Genomic DNA, 16,276 nt, shown 5'->3' with positions numbered 1-16,276 from the left:
ATTTTTTAGATTATCGAAATGAAATCTTTGATTCTGCAAAAGGGGGAAAAAAGATTTAAAAAAAACAAATAAACAAGAGTTTCAGAACATAATTCCCCCTTTATGATCTTTTGGGCCGATGTGAATTAGACGCTAAACTGCGAAGTTGGGCATGAATTTGAAACTTCCTGAATCCTTACCCAATAACATATCCAAATTGAAGGAAAAAGGATAAGAACAATGCTTTATTAATGAGTTTCTAAGGAAAAAGTGAATAATTTAAGACTTAGAGCAAAGAGGCATGTGTGCAGGTGGTGGCCGGAGCTTTGAGTTTGTCGTGTTTCCATTCCCCACTATGATCACTGTGTCCATTCCCCAACTGGAATGCCTTTCCAGATGACAATGCATAAACCATACTCCTGAAATCATAATCAATATGTGCTTACTTAGTCAAACCTGATGCCGCTAGTATGTTGTACAAGATAGCATCATCAAATTATATACACACATTGGCCAAAGAACAATGACTTACCAGGATTATCAGCTATGAATCTGATGGTCGCCCATCCGTTCTTCGGAACGCCGATGGTGTTTACTTCAGGTGGATCAACCAAATTGTATGTTTTGGGAGAGGTGGTTGCGTTAAAATTGCCATAACCAGTTCCAACCAAGTAGAAACTAAATCCATGGAGATGCATTGGATGGTTCTCAGGAGCTATGATGTTGGTGCCCTGGAAGATTATTTCGACTCCTTCACCATATTTGATGAACTTCACTTTGGCCCCAAAGGTCGGATATGTGGTAATGTTTTGCTGTTCTCCAGTGAAATTGTAAAAATAAGGCGGGTTGGTTGGGAAGTTCTCTTCGAAAACTCCATTTATTCCCCTGCAAATTGATCATGACAAGCAATAAGTCAGTGTTGTATTAAGTACTCCAAAACCTAGCTAAATAGAACTACATACTAGTAAGTTGATTAAGGGTGTGTTATGATATAAAGGAAATGTTATGCATGCGTACCCATAATAAGCTTGCAAAATATCAATGGAAGGAGTCTCAAAGCTGATGTTGTTTAGGCTAGCAGCAATGGCATTATTATCAGGCCCGGCACAAGTAGCGTTAGGACAAATTTGTTCATTGATAGCAATAGTCATGTATATCCTAGTCGTGATTTTCGTTGGAACAGTGATGGGGTGTGCCTTGCTTGCCAAAGCCCTCACACAAGAAGTGAAGTTGTCGGCAGCTGTTGTGTCGTTAGAGACAGGAAGGTTAGGCAATGGAATGGTTGACGGGGTAGAATATTTGCCTCGGTATTGAAGTATGGCGGTGGTTGTGCCGTTGTGAGGGGGAACTATGGCGTCACTGTAAGCAGCGGAAGCAATGTAGTAATGGCTAGGAGGCTGGTTTGCCTTAACCAAAATGTCCATAGTTTGCCCTGGAGTTATCATAATGTACGGGGTGGTGATTGGTTTTAAGTAGGCGGCGTCTTGGCCAACCACGGTGAGGTTGTGGTTGGCGATGGCAAAAAATTGTTCGTCGTTCATTAGGGCGTTGATTAGGCGCAACATATATGTCTTGCCGTAGTCGACTTTCATGTGGAATGTGGATGCTGAAAATAGGTGACATGAGAATATGTTAGTCGTTTCATACTTTCAAATATTTTGACAAATATATGTTTACTGGTTTATAGCCCTTTAAAAGTGCAAGATTTTTAAAAGAAGTGTAAGTTATCAATAATTGAAATTAATCACGTGTGCTGTGTCGGTGTGTCCTATATATGTAGCAAACAAATTACCTTTTGAAATTGTCGCAGGACTTGAAGAAGTCGTTCAAAACAACATAATTTTTTTTTTCGAATAATTGGAGATGTCACATCTATTAATGAAATAAGATGATTACATCACCAACAGATCCTTAGTTGTGTCAATATTGAGCTATAAAAGGCAAACCTAAGCCAAAACTTAGCTTCACCTAAAATAATACAACCTTAGAAATAATAGTCCAGAAATAACCAAACAAAAAAAAAGTAAATGTTATCAAGATGGCTCCCGAAACTACGTCAAAATTTCATCTTAATTTATTAAAAGCAAAATAAAGTGCTCTAAATTACCCAGGCCCTAAGATTCAAGCAAAAATAACCCTAGGACTAGGTCCAAATCTGGGCCCAAAAGCCCAAACCCGAATCCAAGCCCTACCTCTATGGAGCCGTAATTAGCCTCCCATCAACCTGCCTCTCCGGCGGCTAACCTTGCTCCAACCATGTGACCATGATCACGAAAGCAGAAGATGAGAGAACTCCTTCGAACTCACGATCCCAAGCTGCAAAACAAGATCTCTTTGATCGCACCTCTCCTAGAAATCAACCTCGCTATCAAATCCAACAAGAAATCTTCCCAGAAGATTCAAAATCCTCCCGTCCAATCCTCCACAGATTTATGCGGGAGAGAGACGCAAGGCCCACCTCCTTGTTGCCTTGCTGAAGAACCTTACCGGCAAACAAGATCAATGATCGCCGCCAGCCAATTTCAAAACCAAGAAAACTAGGTTTTCTTTGCCGCTCGCAAAAATACGGAGCCTAAGCATCTGAACATTCATATAGACTTTTTCAAAAACAACATGATTGAGCTATTCATTTTTCTTTTCATGTAATGAAGTAAATGTCAGATATCTTATAATTCAACCGGAATTATACCTGAGTAGTTATGCATTGTATCAAGCTCAATGAGCTGTAAAATTTAAAAACTAACCTTTAAAATATTAAGGGTGATTCTAGATACACCTCCATAATTGCTATCTATACCTCACTAATTATTTAAATCATATTTTACCTCTTCTATAAACTCTCATCTTAATTGTTTTTTTGTAAAAACCTCTCATATTTTTTGGTTCACTTCTTTAATATGAAATACACTTCCATTTTTCATTAATACATATTATATTTTGGGAGTTGAATCAAATTCAATTTAACTTTTGCTATAGTAGAATTGAAGAGTATCAAGTTGAAAAATCTTATTTCTAATTTTTCTATTGTGTTAAAAATCTTATTGTTAATCAAGCTTATGAAACCAATATGTATTAATTGACTTATATAAGATCGTTGTTTTTAATTTGAAGTGATTAAATCTCAAGTTGAAACAGAAAAATATGAGAATACAAATTGAATCAATGTCTTTTTAGATTGAAACATAAGAAAATGAGAATGGAAAAATAAAAATAAAAGGAGGTGTATATAGAAATTAAAGGGGTAAATTTGGAAAATTGATGGAGATTTCAATAGCAATTATAGAGATGCAACTAGTGTCACGCAAATGTCAATCATTGATGTAGTAGAACAAGTTTAACTTTTTATCCAGCCATTTTAGCCAAATTATTTCGTGATAATCTTTAAGGGAAACGTACATGTATAATATATATATATATATATATATATAAATGAATTATTGGACTGGCTATTGGAATTAATCATGTGTCTAGATCCTAGCTAGATGTAATTAATTTGCATGTGTTCGTTTCACTCAGTGTTCCCGCTAGTCCAAAAAGAAAATATTGTTAGAACTATAGATCAAAATAGATCGAAATGGATGTTTTGATCATTTTTGATTGATCTAGACATGCATTTAGTCTAGCTCCTGTACGTACAGAAGATCTTTGTTTTTTTGTTCCTTTTCGGGGTCCCAATATTTATGCACATTCAGCAATTTATAACTGGAGCTACATGGTATCTCCAGAGCTGAATGTAATACTTCTGAGACTAATCTATGCAGGAACCATGTGAAATGGTTCTAATCCAGGGTATTGCAGTTTTATTTTCAACAATAAAAACGTGAAACGTTGTCAATTAATTTTAATTAAGTAAAAATCGAGTTAAATAGTTCGTTCAGAAAACATCGTTTTCATTTTATCCTTATATTATCATAGCCATAGAAGTCTTCCCAGAAATAAGCCGAGTGATGTCTATTCCACTCATAGCTTTATGCCAGCTCGATCAATTAAGATAGAATAAAACACAGTCCGTTAGTTTTTTTTTAACTGCTTCGATATGAATAATATATGAATCATATATATGATAATGAATTTACTGTATGACGTCTCGATCAGTTTATAGTGTGATAAATTACCCTTGGAGCAACTGTATAAATCCCCAGGTTGTCCATTGATTGTAAAGGCATCAGAGTTGTTCGGGTCTGCCCCAGTTGCCAGTGCAGAATTAATCACTTCCATCACATCTGACTTAAACCATGAACCTGCAGCAACCCAACAAAAACGTACAACAAGAATGGATTTGTATCAGACCGTAGTTATAGAGCACAATCGCAATACTTCAAGAACTGCTGATCGACTTTAATGATTTGATCCACCGAATACAGGCTTATCAGCTTATGTGTTTGGTTTTCGCTTGTGTTTGCAATATGTGGAGAGAAATGAAAAGGACAGTTATCAAACCCTGAACACTGAAGTCATAAGTGCTCGATATCAAAGTCATCTAATTCTAAATGAAGTGCCGGCTGTAGTCACTACAACACAATAAGCAAAAGTAATAAACACCATTTAGTATATTTATGAACGAAAGCAAACAAACCAACAAGTGAAAGTGTGTTTAGGACTCCCGACACGCGAAGGTTAACGTCAAGGTTGTTATCTAACCACTAAGTCGACACACCCATTTATATTCAAATCCTCGACCTATTATATATATATTCTTCCAAATTTTATTCGAAATTCTTCTTCGAAGATTTCCACAATCTTTATCATACTGTATACCAAACCTGTAATACGTATCTCAAAATATATAAATAGTCTATTTTTAGTTTTATAAACAATTTATCCCTCTAAAACGTTTGCAAATGGAGGTGATAATTGATGACAAATAAGGCCGAACAATTATTAGGGTTGAAAAGAATCAAAGAACAGAAGCCAGGGGCCCTGCAATGAGTTAATTAATATATACATTGATAGATTATCACCTACCTAAGATAATTGTTTGTTGTGCATGTGGAGCTGCAAATGGATATGTCGTTCCAGCAGCCGGTAATATAACAATGGCGCCGTGAACAGTGGCGCGCGTCCAATCACTATGAGCATGCCACCAGAGTGTTCCTTCTTCACTGGAAAATACTACCTCGTATGTAAAGTTCGAGCCAGCTTGAATCGGGCACTGTGTTATGTTCTCAGGTCCATCAGACCATGGGTTTCTTGGCTGCTTAACTCCATGCCTGCAAATTAAGTATCATGAAAGAAGGAAACAATGTTGATTACGTCTCTCTAATGGAGTACAAATATAGAATAAGATGGCTTTCGGAGCCACATTAACTGTGTTCGATCGAACGATGGTTATTACCAATGAATGGTGACACCGTATAATCCCTGGTTGTGGACATTGACATAAATAGTTTCTCCCTTGTGAACTTGAATGGTTGGCCCCGGGAAACTCCCATTCACAGTCAATATGCTCTTTGTACTGCAGAGCCTTGTAAAATTCGTTTCTTTCAGCTGCAAATATCATAAATATACACAATATGAAATTACACCCGATAAAGTCCCATGCATGCAGGACGTTAATTAGTCCTCAGATATAACGAGTGACCTGAAAACGAAAAGAAAGTGCAGAAGAGTACGTTGAGCATGCAAAGTACTTACAACGAAATCATAATAACGGGTGGCGCTGCATAGCTGCAGCAATATAAACTCTAGAGAAGCAACCAATAAGATCACCCCCATCTTGTCAAACCCAGCCATTTTTCTTAAATTTGAGAAGTTTGTCTGGAAATTTCCTCTCTCATGTAATTGGATGTCTCCTTCAGGTCGCCCTGAGCTCGGTTGTGATCTTTTGTAAAACTTGTTTCCGGTTTACAGCTATTTATAGAGACCTAACAACACAGTTCGGACACAATGATTTTGTAGAAGATATTCGATAGTCAAGTTGTTAGTTTTTTTGTTTTTGGCATGACGAGCTTATTACTACTACCCTATGTAGCACGGATACGGACACGAGTGTCTGTATTGGACACAATTCGATACGTAGACACGGCATATAAATTTTTTTTTGGACACGGACACGTGGTGGACACGTCAATTAAAATTATTTTAATATATATTTATTTATTAAAAAATAATTTAAAAATTTGAAAGTATTTAGATGTGTATATATATTAAAGTGTGCATAAATATAACAAAAACTGAATCTGTTGGAATGGTTGAGGATTTGTCGGATCATTTGGATGACCAAGGTTCGAATCCCACCACAAGCATTTTTATTTTTATCATGAGTTTCTCTCCTTATATATATTAAAGTGTGCATAAATATAACAAAAACTGAATCTGTTGGAATGGTTGAGGAGTTGTTGGGTGCCTTGGATGACCAAGGTTCGATTCTCACCATAAGTATTTTCACTTTTATTATGAGTTGGTGCGTGTCCGCGTGTCCGGGCCGTGTCCAAATTGAGTTCGCGTGTCCAAGCTTGTCCGAGCGTGTCCGTGTCCGTGTCGGACACGCAATACGGACCCTTGGCCGCGTGTCCGTGCTTCATAGCTACTACCTAACAAGATAGCTTCACTCCCACGTGATTGGGTATTTGAATCAACCTGTGTACCTAACTCTTCATTTATTTAACAAAAGGAAAATGTTTATTTTATTTAGCTTCTGTTTTCACCTAATTACCTAATAAAGTATTTAAAATGAAGCAATAGAAGATCATGACAATAATTTGATATAAAAACATGATGACAATAAAGATGACGAATGAACAAACCAAGGATGCTAATGCTTAATCATATCCTACAAGAAAAACGTGGGATATTGTGTATATATATATATTATCTGTGTGCATATACATTCGGTCAATATTTTTCAACAGTATTGGTTATTTGCGCTCCTTAAATAGTAGGATAGATCATAGAAAATTAAATTTATACACACCTAATTATAAAACACTCACTTAAGATTTTCAAATTATAAAATAGTCATCTTATAAAACTTCTTAAACCGTTACCCGTGATTTCGTGACAATTACAAGATTGCCACCCACCCACCCAACTTCTTTCCCAAATTTGCTTTGACACATCTTGTTTTGAGCAGAGAAACTTCTCGGCAGAGCTGAGCTGCAACGAGGCGTTGCCCAAGGCTGGGAAGCAGGTGCAGTCGGAGATGGCGGCGAATTCAGAGACGGAGGCGCGATCAAGAAGCGTGGATTCGAGGCTCCGATAGATAGTGCATCGGAGGCTGCGATAGTGCAATCTGATCTGATCTGGATCTGTCAACGGCGTTGTTAGTGCACTCTGGAGGCGACGACGCTGAGGAGAGGACAACGGCGGCTGTGTAACACCATCGGTATTGATCATTCATGGAGAGGAAGATTCAAATTAGGAAAACCTAGTGAGAAGAAATTTTCTCTATCTAGTATGATCATTCATAATTTGAACTCTTCAGAAGACCGAAAGAGATCCAGTCAGGAAGGGTCACCCGAAAAGTGATTGAAATGAGGTGGGATCTCATAGATGGAGACTCAAGTATGGATCGAGCAATTGTTGGAGAGGAGAGATCCCACATCTAAGAAGTGACAAAGAAAATAAAGCTTATAAGTGGGTGGATAATAACCAATTGTACTGAGGCCTTTTGTGATTAAAACCCAACACCTGTGAGGTGGCTAAGTTGGGACAATATCGGTACAGTTGGTCCACGGGCCACGCTTGTCGCTGTTTAACATGGTATCAGAGCGAGTCCCTCTCCAGTCGCGCCTCCAATCTTTCGTGGGCCCGAGTTGGGTGCCACTTTGTCATGCCATCGGAGGATTTCCGATTGGATGGTCACTAAATGTCGTTGGTTACTGGACCTTAGTTTCTTTCATCCCAGTATGTGGCGATGTTAATCTGTCACGTGCATACCTAAAAATTAGGTTGCACGTGAGGGGGCGTGTTGGAGAGGAGAGATCCCACATCTAAGAAGTGACAAAAAAAATAAAGCTTATAAGTGGGTGGATAATAACCAATTGTACCGAGGCCTTTTGTGATTAAAACCCAACACCTGTGAGGTGGCTAAGTTGGGACAATATCGGTACAGTTGATCCACGGGCCACGCTTGTCGCTGTTTAACAGCAATCTCTTGCGAGGAGATCCTACTCAAGAAAGATCTCTTCAAGGGTGATTCAAGTGAGAAATAGTGATCTTTTTTAGAGATATTCAAGTGAGATTAATATATCTCCTCAAAGGTGAATAACTGACGAGAAATTTATTCTAATGCGAGCATTGTTTGAAAATAACACACCAAGGTTGCTTGGTTGTGTCGTGGTAAGTGGAGAACGTCACTACAACAAAAGTTGGCTATAGTGATCACATTATAATATAGATTTTTAGTAACTGATAATATAGATTTAGTGACTAAAAAGAAAGTGTCGGTCACTAAACCACTTGACCATAGTACAAATAAACAGCCTGTCTATTTAGTGACCCACTATTTGACGTGACATGGTCTAATTCTTCTTTTATTAGTGACTATCTATTTGATACTTAGTGATATGGATGTTAATTCTGACACGATAGTATAACTCGCACGAAATAAAGTGGATTGAACACACACGATTAAAAAGTGGGTCAGCAGCGATTCAACCCCTTATTACTTATTTTATAAACGGGTGAACGACGGGTTAACTCGCTAACAGAAAATGAACCCGAATGAAAAATTTAATGAAATGGTCTAACTAAATTAAATATAAAATACGTGTAGAAAAGTTATTTAAACGGTAATATTATATGTATATAAAAGTTTAGTAAGTCTTTTCTGAATTTGAACTAGAATTTTGGGTAATACATTGAATTTTTTTGTTTGATTTTTGCTTCAATTGGTTATCTTATCTAAAACGATATGATATAATTATTAAATGGGTTAAACGGGGCCCCGTTTAATACATAAGTTGAATTTAAGTTTAAATTTTTGACATAATTATTAAAAAAGTTGAGTTTGCGTTTATATTTTATGACACGCTAGATAAAAGTATCCGACACAACCCATTAACAACCGTACTTGGTGACATACTACAGTGCTAGCGTCCCCTTGTGTACTAGTAACCAAAAACAAAAGAAAGGAAAATCAATTTTTGACAATGGGATTGTTAACGGTCGTTGAAAAAAAAATATGAAGAGTTAAATTTTATAGGACTCACATCTTCACTATCTCCTCTCCACTAGTTCTATTGCTCAGGGCTTCATCTCCACAACTTCAGTGGTTTCAGGTTTGCTTCGCCTACTTTTCAATTTTTCTCAACACTGAATTTTGCAAACTCGACCTATTTAAAATAATGTATAATGTTGTATTATACATTATACAACATTCAAGATAAATCATTTGGGTAAGTTTATTGTAACATAAACTTAAAACCTATTTAAATAAATTACGAAATTGTTCTTTCATTTTTTAGGACACTAAGAGTCAGTAGCATTCTGCTGTATTGAGGGTTGTATTTCACTGTAATGCGAGTCAGTAACATTCTGCTGTATTTGAGAGGTTTATATAATTAGAATTATTAGAATATAAAATTACTGAGCCTTATGGGACTATTGACTCTCAGTGGGTCATAGGATTTTGGATATTGCTTTTAAACCTAAAGAGCCAAAACAATTGTTACCGACCAAGGCACCAAGAAAATAACTGAACTTCATCTGCATGCCAAAAGACCTGAGAGATAATTTGATTAACTATATAACACACTTGTGTATACAATAAAAGATGTAGAGTATGAATATCTGCTTTGCTCACATCCAACCCACCTGTTTTATTATTTTCACCATTCCTACCATATCAATTTAGCATTTATCCATCTCAATTCAACCCATCAATTTCGGCATAGTTCAATCAACCCACTCTCCATCCAGCAAAATCCTTCGCGACCCAACTCTCATGCTCTCTCCATCGGCCACCGCGGGCCCAATTTACCTTTAGAGCCTGTCAGGAAGTCTAAATTGGGCGAAGTTTCAGCTATGAAGGATTAAGCGATGACGCCAATCTTGTGGCGAAGGTCGGAGAGTGAACTTTGGCTGCCTATGTGGAGAGAGAGAGAGAGAGAGAGGTTTAACCACGGGTTAGGGAACTGTTAGCTGAAGGGAAATATAAAGTATCAGTTTGCGGGTGGTAAATATAGGACCAAAATTGTATTTAGTGGTAATACCCCTTGAATTAAGTTAAGATCTTGCTATCGTTACTATTCAATTAGGATTAGGTTGATTAGCTACACTAGCAAACATATCCCGTGCGATGCCGCCGGTTGGTTCATTTGCTGCGTCTGTTTACCCAGAATGAGCAAAGAGACGACATAAAAATGTTTCATGTTTAGAAAATTCTTGGGGCATGGACCTTGGATTATGACGCTTTGCGAAATCTAATGGGGGATTGGCGATGCTTGAGAAGACCACAAGCCCGGTCGTTGACTTGGGTATAGAACTATGGATAGGTTGACCTTATCGTCGTCATCTGTGGTGGGGGTTGATAAGGTCATCGAATTCTGGGTTTAGGATAGAGTTTAATTTTCTACCATGTCTTTGTTCTGTTTATCAATAGTTTCTTGCGTCATTGATTGAAGGACTGGTTGGGCCGTTGGGGTTTCTTTCTATTTGCATTCGAGTCTCTCTAACTTTCTTTTCAATATTTTTTTTTGTTCCAAGTGTATTGTATATTGTGTTTGTGAACTGATTAATTTGAATCATGCTCGTCAATGCAGGTAAAGAGTGCACTTGATCATATGGATTGGATTTAGAACACGTACTATAGAGTGATTGCTTCATTACTTTAGCGTAATAGGGGTGTTCATATCTCAAGGTTGATACTTGATACTTAATATTATGATTTTCCTTTTATAGTCTTGAGCGTGTTGTACCAAATTGTTTTATTTTTTTTTCATTTCCTTGTCAATGGACTATAATGTTGTGTCTGTGCTTTTTGCTTAAATCTTTATGTATAGTTCGGAGTCTAAAAGCATTCAGTATTATTATCAATATAAATAGACAACATCTAGATATCGATTTGTAGTTAAAATGAGTGCAATTGTTCAAATGGCATGCTAAGATATATACTGTCAATTTGCATTGTCTCAACAATGCCTTTTCAGTATGATATACATTGTTGTTCATGTAATGACTTTTTAATTTCACATTATTTTTCTCTGATTAATCCTGATAAATATGTACCAAAGTCATTGTAATAGATCTTTGTACATTGTTGCGCAGCTCTCCTTAGATATTTAATATAACTTCTAATTTTGAAGGGTGAATTTGCAGCTGGAGTTTAAGCCTATAGCTAACATGGTATTTCATTTCACATGGTTGTTATGGACCTTAACTGGTTAACTGGTCTAAAACTATTGAAGTAAAACTGAGAAAAGGTTCATCTACATTTATAGCAGGTTCTAGCAGCTTGTCTAATGAGGTTGTAGCAGGTTATAGCAAAGACTAAAATTTCGGTGAGAACAGAAATATCGAAGATCTGAAAATTGGAAATTCCGGAGAAATATCTATTAAAAAAATAATTAAGTAAAAATTTGATAGAAATTTATATAAAAACATGAAAATTTTGAATGAAACTTTGAGAAATGTTTATTTGATCAATTATCTACTATATGTCATAAGAAATTATTATATGACTATTAGTTTACAGTGAGTTATAGTAATTTGAGGTGAAATAATTGTCGAGCATTATTAAAAATCTACTGAAAATTTATGTATATATATATATACCCAAAGGGAGTCTAGCTCATCACGTCTTATTTACATATGATACATTAAATATGGAATCATATGAGTGATTTAGAACCACATAAAAGATCTATGAGGTACAAAAATTTGCACTATTTTCATCATGTCTTTGAGTAAAATTATGAGTATATTGTGAAGAATAGTCATTAAATGATATCTCCCCTTTCTAATTTTGCATATACTGACTTATATGTCAACCATAGGAGTCGTAGGTGATTGATTGTGGGTTGTGGTACTAGTAGTTCCCGTTTGGATCAAGTATTTCTCGACTTTGTTCATAACCATAGTTTTGTGAAGATTGTACATCAGATTGTGTCCATATGTTTTCAATTGATTGCATCTCATTAGAGAATAAATATGACGGATAATGCATGTTGAATTTCTCCCATAAGGGTAAGATACATCATTGCTTCCTCCTAGACCAAAGAGGTTGGATTTCCTTCAACAACTAGTTCGGTTTTATTTCAATTTTAGGTGAATGTAGGGACATGGAATGCAATATATAATAAAAAGAGCTATATATAACAATAAGTTGGTGTAGTAAAGTTATCTATAACTTTGTGCATGCAAAATGATGGATCAGAGGTTCGGTCCTCCTAACCAGTGATTTTTTATATTTAAAGTTGGCCTAATACGTGGTGATATTATGAAAATATCGGGAAATTTTGAAAGTTTCCGGATATATCGAAAAATATCGAAAATTTCCATGAAAAAATGCTTGTATGTAACGGATATATCCATATGCCAAAACATAGAAACTTTCGCGAAAATATCTAATAAATTATGGATATTTCAGTCATTGGGTTATATAACAGCTTGTTAGAGATTAATTGTCATTTTCCCTGTAGCTTTCAAATGAAATTTAATCTGGTCTTGATTTTAAAATTGGAGACACCAAAAGATCTCCACATACCCTTAACGAAATTCACTCGAGACCCTAACAAAACGTCAATAGAGGTGAAGAAAATACATACTTTATAGGGTAAATTCTTTTTATGGTACTTGAGGTATGGTCAATCAGACACTTTGATACCTAATATTTTTTAAATTACAATTTGATACCTGAAGTTAAGTTTTTGATACTTATGTTGACTAATGGAAGGGTAAGATAGACATGTAAGTATATTATTTATAAAAATACAATAAAAACATGAGTTTCATATATGGCAAATTATTGTTTAGTACCAAATCAAATCTTAAATTATAAAATAGTTAAGGAAGAAAATTCAATTAAAATATGGTCTTTATATTTAATAGGAAATTACAAAAAGGTCAACAAGCTTAAAACAAAATTAGAAAGAAGCCAGTTTTTAAATATTTTGCTGATTATTTTTGCCATTTTCAATATTTTTCTTATTCCTTTTCATTATTCTTTTATTCTCGTCAAAACTTTGTTATCCAGCAATGAATTTCAGCGTGTTTGGTACCGTTAGAAAGATCATTTTCCCCTCTTTCATTTAATATCATACCAACTCCGAATCAACCACCGTATAAGGTGCATAAACTCTCAAAAGGGACAACCGTCGTCCATGGTGTTGCTCCAAGCTTTTCCGATGAAACCAGAGCCAAAAGCTCCATAAATCTAGTTATTCTCTTGATTTGAAACACATTCATACAATCTCCTTTGAATTTTTACAGAATTTCTCGGATAAAAGAAATTTCTCTCGGCATGTCACACTTGCAGTCACACCACCAGTCACATTTGCAATCACACTAGTAGCTACAATATTGACATTGTGACTGTCATTGTATATGGTAGTGTGACTATGTTGTGACAAAAAAATGTGAAAAAAGGGAAGAAGAAAAGAATGGGTAGAATTAACGAACATTTGTCACACTTGCAGTCACACTGGTTGTTACAATAACGACATTATGACTGTCATTGTATCTAGTAGTGTGACTACCAGTGTATCTAGTAGTGTGACTATGTTGATACAAGAAAAAGAGAGAAATAAAGTAAGAAGAAAAGAATAAGTAGAATTAACAAATTTTTGTCTTTTGTTATATGATCATGAACTTCTCAAATAAACTAATATGATCCAAATATCGACATCGATGTTGTCATACCACGTGTCATACTGGTAGTCACATCAATAGCCAGATTGATAGTCACACTGGTAGTCACACCAATAGCCACACTGATCACACATTTATTCACATTGTTAGTTTTTGTGTTACTACCTGTGTAACTATGAGTGTAGCTTGGTGTGACTACCGGTAGAAGTAACATTGCATTGATTGCAAGTAACACCAGTAGTTACAATAGTATTTATAATATTTTACTTTACCTTAATCTTATCCTTGTAACTTGCAAGTCAACACTATTTGCCTTTATCTCCAATTCTACGGGCTTCATCTCTCTGGACTCACCGTCGATGCCTCTACTTGGCCTCATCCGTCTCCTGGCATCTACTGCGGTCACGTAATCTCCGTCCAAACCTTCAAAGCTCAAGACCACCTCGCTGACTTCCCCACCTCTGCCTCCAACCCTTGACCTCTATGTTTCTGTCGCCGTCGCACTCACCATAATTCTGAACAAGAGGAGCTTTGATGTAGTCATGGATCGGTGAGGCTGTCGATGGAGGAGCACGCAAGCCCGGTCCGGTAGCAGTTGGGCCAACAGTAGGCAAGTGTGGTCCATGGTGCCGCCGATGAGGTCTTGGCTTTGCTGAACTAGTCTAGTGTTTTTTTCCGGCAAGATCTACATCAATAGCAGCAGCAGCACATCACAGCCGCCATCGTCCTCTCCTCAGCATTGTCGCCTCCAGATTGAACTAACAACGCCGTTGATAGATCCAGATCAAATTAGATTGCACTATCGCAACCTCCGATGCACTATCAATCAGAGCCTCGAATCCTCGCTTCTTGATCGCACCTTCGTCTCCGATTGCGCCTCCATCTCCGACCACACCGCTTGCCAGCCTTGGGCAACACCTCGTTGCAGCTCAGCTCTGCCGAGAAGTCTCTCTACTCAAAATCAGATGTGTCAAAGCAAATTTGGGAACGAAGGTGGGTGGGTGAAAGCGTTGTAATTTTTACGAAAATCAGGGATAACGGTTTAAGAAGTTTTATTAGATGACCATTTTATAATTTGAAAATCTTAAGTGAGTGTTTTATAATTAGGTGTGTATAAATTGGCTTGTTTATTATCTACCATTTTATGTATTCATTATCCTTAAATCTTAATCGTTTTATGCATTTAAGTTAATATTTATGGGTCGTGTTGATGACATAAGGCAGTTTTATGATTCAATCGTCTCACAAAACCACTCCGCAATGCTATATTTAATTAATCAAAAACATTCTCATAGGTATTTAAATCACAAAATCTAGATTTCCTAAACAAAAATTTAATTTTCACCTTCAATTAAAGGTTATAATAATTCATGTTTATTTTCTTGCAAACGATACAAAAATGATGAATATCAACATGATAAAAATTAGTCTTGAACCCATTAAATTCTATTTGTATTTTTATTTTGATAAGTAATATGTAAATATTAATTTTACCCTATATATTTAACAAATAAGTCAACATAAGTACCAAAGTGTCATATAACATCTAACTTTAGGCACCAAATTGTCCTTTTTGAAATATTGGGTACCAAAGTATCTAATTGGTCATACCTCATGTACCATAGAAGGAACTTACCATATTTTATATGTTGTTTTTCAATTTTGCAGAGTAGTATTGATCAACTTTGTATTTTATTTTATTTTTGTATTATTTTGTCGATGCCGGATACTTCACGGCGGCCTGCTGGACCATATTGGGATCTCTTTGTTGAAGGATATGGACGAGAATAGAGGAAGAAGGAAAGGATTAAGAGCTAGCTAGATAGTTGGCTAATTGAAGGAGCTAAGGAACAGTGAAGTAGAAGAAATTGAAATGAAATGTATTTTGGTAGAGAAAGAATTCTGATAGGTGAATTAATTGAGTCTGAATTATAGGTATCAAATTTCAAGCCATTTGCAGGTTGGTGGAGTTGTGTTTAATTATGGTTCTTGTTTTTCTGGGTTGTGTTATAGTTAGTTCTTCTGCAAATGCAAATATAGAAATACATAAATATATATCTTCTTGAAACAGAGGTTAATTAAGAGGAACTTGACTCCATCTTGGTGGTGATTAATCAACAATCATGGACAAGTAGTTTGAAGAAACCTACTGTTTGAGTTTAGATTTTGTGTTTTGATTTAGAATTCTGGTTTAAAAAATAGGTTATTTGGTACAACAATTGAACCCATGAGTTTAGAACGATTTAAGAAAAAATGGGAGAATGGTTTTTGAATTTTGGGTTTAAATTTCTTCTGTTCTTGTGTTGGTTTTTCTTATTGATATTCTTCATTCTTCTGTTTTGTTGCATATGAGGTCAAAATACTCCAAGGCTCCAAGCTACAAATTAGCACCAACTCCACCAAACATGAGTGTGGTGTTATGAAAAGATAAGCTAGGCTTGAGGAGAGTAGGCTTCCACTAGAAATTAAGCCAAGCTATGATAGTCCAACGTAGCAAGCATACCCTTGGACTTTCTCAGTCGCATCTTATCTTTGTTGAAATTCATCC

The 16,276-nt window shown here is 36.1% G+C and overlaps 1 protein-coding gene across 2 annotated transcripts; it reads right to left on the bottom strand.

Annotated features, from left to right (window-relative positions):
- Window positions 1-75: 75 nt before the first annotated feature.
- LOC126785060 (laccase-14-like) lies at window positions 76-7,215 on the bottom strand. 2 transcript variants are annotated; one of them, XM_050510641.1, is made up of 7 exons: window positions 6,966-7,215; window positions 5,315-5,466; window positions 4,945-5,189; window positions 4,095-4,220; window positions 997-1,585; window positions 512-864; window positions 76-398 (listed from the first exon to the last, which is right to left on the bottom strand). In XM_050510641.1, exons 1-7 carry the CDS (start codon window positions 7,035-7,037, stop codon window positions 259-261), a joined length of 1,677 nt encoding a protein of 558 aa, XP_050366598.1. In that variant the 5' UTR covers window positions 7,038-7,215; the 3' UTR covers window positions 76-258. The 2 variants fall into 2 exon arrangements, with proteins under 2 accessions (XP_050366598.1, XP_050366597.1); XM_050510640.1 differs by lacking the exon at window positions 6,966-7,215 and adding an exon at window positions 5,614-5,904 and having other exon boundaries at window positions 83-398.
- Between the last annotated feature and the right edge of the window lie 9,061 nt (window positions 7,216-16,276).

The sequence above is a fragment of the Argentina anserina genome, chromosome 2 (assembly GCF_933775445.1).
Source record: "Argentina anserina chromosome 2, drPotAnse1.1, whole genome shotgun sequence".
Taxonomy (NCBI): Eukaryota; Viridiplantae; Streptophyta; class Magnoliopsida; order Rosales; family Rosaceae; genus Argentina; species Argentina anserina.
The sequence above is the reverse complement of the archived record's forward strand: the minus strand, read 5'-3'. Positions and strand labels throughout refer to the sequence as shown.

Coding starts and splice junctions, on each gene's coding strand:
- LOC126785060 (XM_050510640.1), bottom strand. CDS start 5,712: ATGGCTGGGTTTGACAAGATGGGGGTGATCTTATTGGTTGCTTCTCTA. Junction 5,190..5,314: donor TACGGTGTCACCATTCATTG/GTAATAACCATC, acceptor CTTAATTTGCAG/GCATGGAGTTAAGCAGCCAA. Junction 399..511: donor ATTCATAGCTGATAATCCTG/GTAAGTCATTGT, acceptor TTATGATTTCAG/GAGTATGGTTTATGCATTGT.